We start from the raw sequence: 12,201 nt of genomic DNA on the forward strand, positions 1-12,201 counted from the left end.
TTAATATTTGAGCAAAACTAATTGTCCAGAGAGACAATCACTATCACTCTGTCAACTAAAAAATATCCTCATTAATTTTCAATAATCTCAATCAATCAATAATCTTCAAATCCACCTTTAGTTTGTGACTTACAATTATTGTCTATTGACTTGAGTCGCTAAGATTAGTGACTTTTAAAAATATGGGTCCCCAGAAAAAAAGCTTGGGAAACACTGATATTAAGCAATATTTCCACAGAGACCCTTCACCAAATAAGTTGCATAATGCACTTTTATGGCCCAACTAGTTCCTCTGCTTTTATCTTCACTTAAAAGACGGTATCTATCGCATTCAAATAAACTGTTGGACAAAGTTGTACTCAGTAAAACAATACCCGCTCTAGTGTAACTGTAAAACCCTGTGCTGTAAACAGTGGAGACAGCTGTCTGGTGCCCTGTGATGAGATGTGAGTGTAGCTGTGTGCTATGATGGACACTGGCCTGGCCTCCTCTTGCTCCTATCGCTGTGTGTTAGCCCCACTCCCTCAGGCCACCGCTAAACTCTGCAGACAGCACACGCTACATGGGAAGAGCCCTGTCAACATGCCCTCACAGGGTAACAAGTGAACACGAAACAATGGGGAGACATTACAACATCACTCTTTAAAGGAGAGTCATGTCACTTTTCTTGTCTCTGTGGAAATGTCTAGCAGTGCCTGGTATGTGTCACAGTATGGTGTTAAAGGAAATGGGAAATGCAAACATGTGTGATAAAAATGTTCTGTCATTATAAGCTTGCAGTTTTATTTTGATGTATGTTTAAGTAATCCTCTGTTGTCCTGAAAATGTCTGTTTTCACCTACCCCCTATCTCCACCCACTTCTCTGTGCTAACTTGTGATTATCTAACAAAATCTAATTCTGGGGCAAACATGGTCAAAAAATGTCACATAGCCAGTGATAAAAACATGTAATTGTAAATGTGCTGCTTGCTACATTTAAAATCACTATGAAGAGGCTACACTTTTAAGTTCTACACTTCAGGAAACAGGAAATGATTAAGCCGTTTATAAAGCAGTTTTGCAGTTTTCGATGTAAAATAAGTATCTCAGTTTAAAGTAACTTTTGGTTGAGAGTCCGTCTTATCATATGCACTGCCTGAAATGTACATTTATTCAATTACAGGTGGTTTTATAGCTCAAAAATATCTTTAAAAACAAGCAAACAAACAAAATAAAATCAAATAAAAACAGGTATTCTGACTGTGAGCAGGGTTGCCTCTCAACAGACCTGACCTGCAAATTTGTCTGGTTTGTCTGGTCTGTGAATCATTCCAGACAAAGCGATAACATCTCCATGGAGAAAAGCATTTGACAGACCCTCCACCAGAAAAGTGACATAATGCACCTTTAATCTTAAAAAAAAAAAAAAAAAAAAAAAGAAAAAAAAGATCTTTAAACTTATCCATCTTGCATTTATTCAGGTTACAAGTCTGAAATTACCTGGCTGGAAACAACACACATTCTATTAAGATGGATCTCCTCTCTACAGATCTGACCTGTAACTCAGCCTGGTGGGGTCAACTTCTTATTATAAGTTTTTTGCCATACTGTGGAACATTCAAACAAATCAATAACACACCACGTGGTGTACTGTCAACCTAAAAAGTCACATAGTGCACCTTTTAAGTCAATTTTCAGTCGTCTCGTATTTTTAAGAAAGCGTGAGATTAAAAATGTATTTATCTGAAAGGACCAGATGTTGTATGTGTTGTAATGACTTTGTGTTTCAGTAAACATGACAGAAGACAGTTGTGCGTCAGATGTGTGGTCCCAGAGGAAGAGGACAGGGATGTTACATGAGCTGTGAACAAATGTGATGAGAAGTGGGTGCATGTCATCCTTCTATCAATATACCATCTTTTTCAGGTTTTCTATATGATTCCCTCCATTTAAAGGTCCTATATTATGTATAATGAACTCTTATTAGCTTTAAGACATGTTATTATGCTGTAACTTCCTCAAAAATATACCCAGAGGTGTTTCTTTCAGTTTAATTCACATTTGAGTAAGCCTTTATTATTTGTCTGTCTACATCTCCAAAGCTCAAAATGTTTTTTGGTTTTTTTTCAGTCGCAATTGGTATTCCAGGGAAATTATTCAAATGATTTTAGTGAAGGTGTGTGAAGTTTAAAAACACAGTGGAAAACGTCCTGTATTACTACAAGACATTTTTTGTTTGAGAGAAGAACAAAACCTAAAAATATGCAAGATTTGCGTATTAAAAGTGTGAATGAAACAAAACAGAACTCCACGTATGTTTATGATGAGTAAACGACATAATAACAAAGATTAGAAAATAGTCTAACATAGGCCCTTTAAGGCAAAGGCCCCATCAGGTTTGAAATTAAAGACGGGAATAGCTTAAATTCATGCATATCACTGAGTTTACACGTACGTATCTGAGACTAGAGGCACAATGTTTCGGTTTGACATATGAATAAATTTAAGGTATTTGGAAAATTTCGGGACCAATCCAAATCTGTCTCATTTTGAGAGGACAACGCCTGCTGGGCTGGCAGAGCAGGCATCTGAAGCTGCTGCAATTTGTGCTCCGTGTTAGATTCGGGACTCAGGGTGTGAATGAGCTCAGAGACAGCGGACATTTGGAGCGCGTGGAGAGGCAGACACTTTGGGATTACTCTTTTTAACAAACAAGAGGAAAACCTCGCCAGTGCCACTCACGCGCACTTGGTTTGGCATCGTTATCCTGGAAAGTAACGGCAGGAGGACAGGAGAAGTGAAACAATGGGCGCATGAAGCAGGAGGACCTTACTAGGAGCACGCTGACGTCCTGCGGGGACTCCAGCCTTTACAGCTACCGCTGCCGCAAGAAAAGAACATGACAGGAATCAAAGAGACGCGCAATAAAGAGGGGCAAAGGAGGACGCGCGCGTGTGTGTGCGCGTGCGAAGGATCGGTGTCCTAGATCTGTAACATCTGACTTTCCTTCATGTTATTTCCGACAGGCTGCACCTGGAACAACAAAAGAATCCCAGTGACGGGACGCGTGGCCGCGCGTAAACGGAGATGCGACTTTTCAGAGTCCAGTCAAACATGTTTTTTCGGTCTATAACCTGCTTTGACCACATTAAATACTTCCTTCTGGTTCTTTTGTGTCATGAGTGATGGCTATGCCCGCTGACTGTGACTGTAGGGACGCTCACGACAAAAGCCTTAACGGTTACGTTAAAGCACGTGCTGTCCCATTGAGCCCAGATCCACACGAGCCTTGGCTCAGGCTGCCATTGTCCCGAATATGGAGTTCCCACAAAGTGGCACTGTGCGTTGGGTCGCTCTCTGCGTGCCTCGCGCTTCTGGTCAGATGTGCAGAGTGGAGGGCTGAGCACAGCACGCGCTCTCACTCTGTCCTTCACTTGGTGTGGAGCTGCGTGGCGGAGCTGGTCCAAACTTGCTGGAGCGCGCTCTCGCCGCTCTTCAGCCTCCTATGTGCCTTCTTTTGGCTGGGGGTGTTCCTGTTCCGTGGAGGGGTCCTGCTCCACACTGCGCTCGCGTTGCTCACCCTGTGGCACCTGGCCGAAGGGGCGGCGTGCTCTCTTCTGGACGGGACACATGAACCACTTTTGTCGGTCCCCAGCACGGCCGTGGTCGTGCTCGCGTGCGTGGCCGCAGGCGCACTGATGGTAGTGCGTCTGAACCAGCGCATTTCCGTGATCTTGTTCCTTAGTGTGGCCAGGACTTTATCTGTGTTTTCGCTCCACAAAGTGCGCGCTGCTTGGAGACCATACGTGGCGTACCTGCTGGGAGTGTTGGGCATCCTGCTCGCGAGGTATGCTGACAGGCTACTGCCTCAGCCCGGGACACTGCACGAGGAGGGCTGCACCCCCGCGAGCGCCACTCAAGAGGTGCCTGTGTTTAAAAGGCGCAGAAGGTCCAGCTCTGTGATCTCCACAGACATGGCCCACAGTCACAACAACAGCAAGTCCCACCGGAGGACGTCTCTGCCCTGCATCCAGCGGGACCAGGTAGGACCAGCCCGCACTCCTCTGTGTTTATGAAGGGAAAGCACGGGACAGTTTGTGTCCCAGACAGGGATGATGCTGTTATGGCTGGATTCTGGTGGTTTGGTTTTAACATTTTGTTCTTGCTGTCAATATTGAATTTCGAAAGTGTTTTTTATGATCTTTTTCACATGTCACAAACAAACATTGCATGAATAGTCCTTTTAGGAAAAATCTGAAAATCAAATATATCCTCTTTATACATTTTATAACAAAACAAACATGCGTGTAAATAAAAACAAATCAGTTAACACCACAAATTGTTGGAACGCACAGAAACATGATTTCAAACACATTTCTGTTCCAGTCCAGTTCGGAGCAAGGGGAAGCTGGGGACAGAGTGATTCAGCTCATTACTATTTGATTCTTTCTGATGCACTGTGCGCTAATATGCTTTATGATCTCTGCTTATCTTATCACATACAGGGCCTGAGTTTCACTGTTGATTATGCCATATATTGCCAATACTCTCTTAAGGCTGCATGGGACCAGTGCGTAATATGTGTGTTTAGGGTTTATAGGGTGTCCCTTATAAAAAGGACCCCATGATCTCACAACTATTACGGACTGGTGGATCAATGGTAGAGCTAAATGTGTGAATGGGCATCAGGTTAAAAATAATCAAATCAAGTTATTGTGAACCATTTTAAGTGAGTAAGTCCAACCACTTGAATGGTAAGAGGGATGATGGATAAAAAAAAAAAATAGATTGTTTGATTTAATTTGTGACTTTGGTAACTGGAAATTTGAGATTTAGGTTCAGTTTAAGTCACATGTAAACATTCTTATTGCAGATTAGATTTAGCCTGGAAGTGGATAGGATGTGGTCTTTTAAATATTCATGTTTTTTACAGTGCGCTGACGACATCTCGCACACAGAAGTGGTAATGGTGTAAAAGATTTATCAGTCGTGCCTCGCAAATGTGTTGTTGACGTATAGGTCATTCATTATAAATATGTTTGTATAGATAAGGTGGTTTAAGGATTAAGCTGTGTGTATTCTTAGTCAACATAAGCAGTTGCTTTGGGTGCTGCAATACTTTCTTAATGCATGATTTTGAGATGGTTTTGCTGTGTCTTCTTAAAGGGGCACTGCAAGTTTTCTGGTGGAGCATCCACTACCTGTGTGTCTCCATGGAGATGTCATTGCTTTGCCTGTCATTGCTTTCGTGGTATGACATTAAACATATCAATTTAATGTTTATTCACTCCAGATGCTCAAAAATAATACAGTATTTCCTCTTGTGAATAGTGACGACTCTCCACAGATCTGAATTGTAATGTAGCGTAGTGCTGTAACCTGCTTGTCTCCCTTGTGTTAGATTTAGGTTTCATCTATAGTGTGGAACATTCTAAACAAAGCAATAACATTTCCATGGAGACAAGCAGGTGGCTCCCATACAAATGTTACGCAGTGCACCTTTAAGTAGATCTCATGCTCGTAGATCATATTTGAAAGAGTAGACAAAATGGCACACTGACTAAAATATGATATGATTGTTCCAAAAACAAATTACATAACATTTGCGTTGCATCCCGTTGAGATACAGCTAGTGTTTTTCAAATGCACCACCATTTATTAGGGCTGCACGATTCTGAAAAAAAAAAAATAATAATAATAAAATCAATTGATATTAGATTTGCAATAATTTTTTTAAAAAGTAGGATTCTCTTGAGAGTGCACATTATAAACTACTTCAGGCGTATTAATAATTGAGAGAAGGCTGAAATCTAATATAATAATAAATTAATTCAAGAATACTATGCCTTCCATTGCATGTTTATAAAAAAATCGGTAAAAAGACAGGATATTTTGTTCTTTTCAGAGGACTTTCTAAATAAATAATTTTAGCCTTTTGAGATTTGATAGTGCTCCAGCTCAAATTGCAGTTTATATGTGATTACGTGCTAAGAATATATATGGATTTCCGAGTACCACCAAATCTCAACCAAGTCTATAACAGGACTATTACAGGCCTAAACTAGAACTAAACCAGGTCTGAGCTTACACAGTTGCTGAAGTAGACTAACCCACAGGAGGACAGCTATAACCATGACACTTAAACCACAAATCCATTGACACGATTACAACCTTAATCCACTTATTTAGTAGCTTTTGGAGAAAATTGGGCATGTAAATGTGTTTGTTAGGAAGTAAATTTTCCCATCCTTAGTGGCACAGTTGCAGAGTTGACCGGCGGGCTGTGGTAGAGACACATGGGGAACATATGTTTGATCTTAACTGAGTCTTGTGTCTAGTCTGTGGACTGTAAAATATAAACAAGCTGAATGTGACACACGCAATCATCACCTCATACACAGGGGGCGCCGATGTCCCTCAGGGGGTGACGCACAATATCCCAGGTCAGCGGTCACTGGAAAATTAAGTTAATGGAGGTAATGATTTCAAGTGGGGAAATGTCTTAAATCTGGTTGAATATTGTTTATTTGAATACTTCATTGTGTTATTTTGTGTTATTGTGTTTTTATTTTAAAATCATGGAGCATATGCATATACATCTACATATACGATTTACTATTTTTAAAGGAAATCCCCAAACTGGAAATTCACAAATGTTGATTCTTTTTAAACTTGCCACATATGGCTTTAAGTTTTTTAAATAACAATTTTCTTTTTGTGAATGAATAAAAATAAAATACATTTAAAAAGGTGAAAAAAGTAATCTTACTTCCATGGTGCTGACGAGAAGATATTGAAAGACGTGTCAGTTTTTGTTTCATGTGGACAGGCCAATTACAGAGATATTAACCTCAAAGCAGGTCAAACAATCTGCAATCTGACAGTTAAAAGGCAAATATTACCATGAAATTCTGACCTATCCTCCTGCCCTGCACACTGAAACAGGAAATGTGTACTCTACCACTGAATAGTTTGGACACGTTATTTTTCTTCTTTATTTCCATTATTTGCATTGCAAATTCTCATTAACGGCATCAAAGCTATGACACATAGGATACAGTAAATGCAAAAAAACAAAACAGAACCCTGGTTTTGCACTTTTGGCATTTCTTGACCCTGAGAACAAACTCTGAATGAGAAGGTGTGCCCAAACTTTTGCCTGGTAGTGTGTATGTGTAATAGTGAAGTTTGAAGGCCTAGTGCAGTCTGTGTCAGGGCGGATCTCAAGTGTCAGAGGAGTAGTGCAGGTTTACCATTTCACTTTATCTCTCTCCATCCTCAAGAGCTCTTCACACGAATCCTCCAACTTTAACTCTGTTTACTCACAAAGTAAATAACGCAAAGAGATATCATTTGTCTTTTCATGTTGATGTTTTTATTTTAAGATCTGCCTCTTCTTTTCACAATTTCTCTATCTCCTCTCTCTCTCTCTTTCCCCCTCTCTCTCTCTGTATCTACTTATTTATTTAGCGATGCAACAATACTTGATATAATACAATACTATCTACATTCTCTTAGATAAGATAGGACTTGAGGTTAAAGGTCATATAATACACAAAATTGAACTATGTTAGAATGTTTTTACCTCATCAAAAATATACCAATTAACCAAATGATACTAGTGACAGTTTATAGAGTTTAAAAATACAGTGGAGCAAAGTTTTTTTCCATTTGAGGGAAGAACATTTGTGTTGTAGATTTGTGTGTTAAACGTGTGTGTGAATGAAACAAAACACAAGTCCATGTATGTTTATGATGAGGAAACAACATTGTAACAGATAATCATGTAATATGGGCCCTTTAAGGTGGACTTTATTGCCCCCATAGGTAAATTTGTCCTCTGCATTTGCCCCATGTTTCAAATTGGGGTAACATGTTAGCAGCAGTGGGATCAAACTCCAGATCCAGGCTCTGTTTATTAGTGTTTGGTCAGGGAAAATTGAAAGTCTGAGGAAAATCTTTGACTCTAGATTAGGAGAGCTAGTCTTCTGAGCGATACCCTAAAATGTTCAAATAATACAATTAAAACATGACAAAGTTCCCATTTTAAATCAACACATTCTCCCAGTCATCCCTTTTATTGTTTGGCCGGCGTGTATCGGCTCCCCTAGCGACAATGTCCGCCTCATCGGGGTGCAATAAAGAAAGTCATTATCAGCTGATCTTTGGTGCTCAGAGAGATGCCTTTGAGACTGGGGTTAGACTAACTGAGGAAAAGGAAGAGGAGGAAGATGTGTAGAGATCACTTTTCACAGCGCGTGGAAATTTGAGTGAGTCTGTTTTGCTGCTCTGTCTCAGGACATCCTAACCCTCACACTTTACTGTCTGAAGAGATTTGAGTGTCCACAAGCCTGCACAATAGCATTTATCATTTTAGCCACACATACAATACTGTGTCCTAGGATAATCTACAGTATAGCAGTAACGTCCTGTATTTATGATTCCTATATCAGTTTAGTTGTTCATATTATATTCTTTTTTTTCCCAAATGTCAGTACTTGAATGATAGCCAGGCTAGCGCAACCTAGTGTCTCCACTCTATTTCATTTCTCTCCAGCGACTAGGTCAGGAATCGGAATACACTAGACTGTTTGCAAGAACTCTTGAAGTAGTAGACCACGCAACGGCCAATCAGCGAAGAGCTGTGAAGCCATAACATCAGACTCAAGCGCCTGTCTGGTCCCTTTTGTGGTACAGCACAACAGTAAACAAAGCGGTCGAGATGGATGTAGACGAAGACAGACATTCTGTGTTTGCAATGATTCCGGAGATCAAGGATTTAAAGCCAGAACAAAGAGAATGTTTGGTGAATTTTATGAAAGGGAAAGACGTTATTGCCCTTCTTCCTATGGGATTTGGCGCATTATATACGTCACGACCAAATAGCAGTGACTGGTTAAATAAAAAAGTACACGCCTACTGTCGAGCGAACGAAACCTAATGCAGTCAGGTGGTTTTCATGAAGTGAGATGATGAATCAGGCTACTTGAATGAAATGATAAATCACAAATCACAACACAATAGTTTTTTTTTTTTTTTTTTTTTTTTTTACCATTTTAGCATACTTTTTCATTGAGGTATCACTGAGTTAAGTTTACCCCCCAACAGAGAGTAGCCTGTTCTAGTCCATCCACACGTACTGACTTCATTACTCCATATTACCTTCTGCAGTATAGTGTTCAGGTTGCTACAGGAAGTGCATCTGACTTAAATTGCTTCTACACATGCAGTAGGTCACACAGTTTCTCAGATTTTGCACTTGAACCAGGACATGCAGTTTTCTCATTCAAAAGCCCCTCCCATTTTGTCCTGTGCCCCCGCCTCTGTCTTCTACCACAACTTCAACACAAACAGCCCAGGTACAGCCCTAAACACTTCCTTAACGTGGATGATAAAGATATTCACTGTATCCTAATGGCTTCCTGTGGACTGTCATCTAAACTCAATTACACTTACTGTTGTAATTGTTTCCTGCTCCTCTATTTTTCCCCCTATGGTTTATAATTGAGGCGTTTGGGTCTGGGAGGCTGTTGACAGTCTCTTGGACAATGTTTTACCTACACGCTCCTCTCCTCTTCGCCTTGTTTGTATTGTAAACACACAAGCGCACCGGATATGATCTGTTAGAGCACTTATCGCTAGGAAAGGCCTCATAATATCAGCACATGTAAGCTGCGATCTAATTGGCCGATCCGCGTTATGCTCTGCTCAGCCCCTGTGTTTCTGTGTTAGCTGTGCAGCGTGTGGATAAATTGGGGTAGGGATGAAAGTAGGTCATTGGAGGTTTTGTTTGGTAGCCAGGCACAACAGCAGGCCTGCTCTTACCCCCTTTTCAACCTCACCGTGGTTTGGGCTGATGCATTGTGGGAGATTTTGTAATTCTCTGTTAGCTTAATGTTCCGAAATACGGCTTATTTGTCATATCATAAACAGAGTACAAAGCTGTGTAGTCAAGGGAAAAATTCCTGAATACCATAAATGGATTTAGTTTTTTTCCTTTTTGGCTGAATTTAAACAAAGATTGGATTGAAATACATTATGAAATTTGGAAAAATCTGTATAAATTTGAAGTATGTATTTCACTCATTAACAAAATACATTTTTAAAATATTTTTTGAGATGTCCTGACTCATTGAGTTCAATCTCAGCTTCTACCAGTGCATAATGTTGTTGTGTACTGAGGCAAGACACTCACACTTTGCCTTTAGCATTGGCATCTAATGAATGGTATAGTAGTTTATTGATGTAAAGAGTTTTGAGTGCACATTTAAATAAAAAAAAGAAGAAGAAGAAGAAGAAAAGCTTTATAAATTTAACACTATTGTCTTTTGCCTCTCCAGCCAGTCCCTTCTATATTTCCAGAAGGAAATTGGAATCTGGAATCGGACTATAGAGCGTGAAAAACCATGGTCCAAACTTGTGACAGTCCAACTACAGTCACTCATTTATAGCACTTTTAAAGATAAGATAGAAGTTAAAGATAGGTTAAAGATAGAGATAAGTTTGGTGCTTCAGTTGTTGATTTTGAGAAAAGTCTCAGTCCTTATGTTGTTGTTTTTTTCTCCCCCTTTTTAAGCAGCATGTTTGTTTTTGATGCAAACTGAGCGTGCATCTCTCTGATTGGTTAATCCACCTGTCAATCATGCCCTCTGAAATTGGGGAGACATAATATGGCTCCACATTCATTTGCCTTTGTGAATTTTGTCAAAGCGTGTGGTTCTGTCTGGCCCCGTAAATTATAAGATACACACAGGTTTTACTCACTGGAAAGACTGAAGACCTTTGAATGTGCATATGCATGTATTTAAGACACAGATTGTGCTTTATTACAGCAAAAGGAGCGCACACTTAAGATGACATTACTGTTTATGCTATTTGAATCACACTTTAATATTTTCAATCTTAACAGTACGACTTTTACCTCACAAAGTAACACAATCATTCCCAAACTGTTACATAGTCTGAGCAGGCTCCAATAGTCCCGCTCACTAGCTCACTAGCCTGTGTCCTGTGCTGCTTGGTGCTTCTCAGAAAAACCATGGCAGACTTCTGGAAACATGGTGACGTAGTTAAAATAAACAAAGTGGCAGGAGTACACCTCTCAGACACTCATGCGCGCCTCTTTCCACATTACCTAATTACATTTCAGAGATAAAACACAACTGGCCGCGTGATGGATGCACTGTGCAGCCTGGTCATCTATTATGGTCAAGATTAGAGGCTGCTATCACTTACTAACGCATAACAAAGTCAAACCGGAGTGGTGTTTGTAATGTGAAGGAGGAAATCATCAAACAGTCTATTGTGTAGAATTATTATGGGACAAAATACAGTCTGTTATAAGCCACTCAAAGGAGACTTGAATTAGCTGTTGTATCAAGGTTATAGAAGTATGAGAAGGTTTCTGTTACAATCCTAACTGATACATTGTGGTCACATCACGCTGGGGAGTTCTGCTTGTATCTCTATGGTGGGATGTTCAGTAGTTACCATGTACACACAATGTACACCTTAGCAAACACTGTCAAAAATAGTTTGAAGAAGTCTGAAAACTCAGTAAAAAATAAAACACATTTTCAGGAGCCTGTGATCAATATGTTGTGAATGTCCTGTTTAGATATTTGATCGGTCCTGTTTAAGTGTTTAATTTTCGATAAAAAGATGAGAGTGACTGACTAAAAAAAACTGTTGGCTAATACTACTTGGCTTGTGACTGTATTTTTATGTTTATGTTTTATGTCTCACGATATGATATTGTCATGGTATGAACCTCTCAGTACGATATTTATAGCAAAATCGTGGGAAAGCTCACAATATGGTGGGGAGGCTCACAATTGGGGATGTAACAATATCCAGATCTCTCGGTACGATATTTTCACGATATACATCTCATGGTATATTTATTGGAATATTTTGTGGAGGCAAACAAAACTGTTATTATGCTACTTTTTCCTCTTTAAAAGCCTATTTCTTCATGTAGTCTGCACTGAAATGGAGCAAAGGATCATGGTCTGTGTAGTTCACTCTGTCTTTTTTTTTAGCTATTGCTGCACCATAACTCTTAATTTAAGCAAAGACACTTATAATTCTATATATTGTGATGGTCCACTATATTATTGTCAGAACTTTGATGATACGATATCACGATATTTCGGTTATTGTTACATCTCTATTTGAGAGACTTGTTTAATAGCATAAATCATCTCATCTGTTGTAAGCAC

The 12,201-nt window shown here is 39.7% G+C and overlaps 1 protein-coding gene across 1 annotated transcript in view; it reads left to right on the forward strand.

Annotated features, from left to right (window-relative positions):
- The first annotated feature begins 468 nt into the window (after nucleotides 1-468).
- LOC110169444 (cGMP-inhibited 3',5'-cyclic phosphodiesterase 3A-like) overlaps nucleotides 469-12,201 on the forward strand; it is a 104,092-nt gene continuing 92,359 nt past the window's right edge. Inside the window, exons 1-3 of the mRNA XM_055155874.1 lie at nucleotides 469-595; nucleotides 3,007-3,057; nucleotides 3,164-4,023. Of these exons, the coding sequence (XP_055011849.1) occupies nucleotides 469-595; nucleotides 3,007-3,057; nucleotides 3,164-4,023 (1,038 nt within the window). The remainder of the gene's footprint in view (nucleotides 596-3,006; nucleotides 3,058-3,163; nucleotides 4,024-12,201) is intronic.

This window comes from Boleophthalmus pectinirostris, unplaced genomic scaffold (genome assembly GCF_026225935.1).
Source record: "Boleophthalmus pectinirostris isolate CB_2022bp ecotype Guang Dong unplaced genomic scaffold, ASM2622593v1 HiC_scaffold_2, whole genome shotgun sequence".
In the NCBI taxonomy this organism is placed as follows: domain Eukaryota; kingdom Metazoa; phylum Chordata; class Actinopteri; order Gobiiformes; family Gobiidae; genus Boleophthalmus; species Boleophthalmus pectinirostris.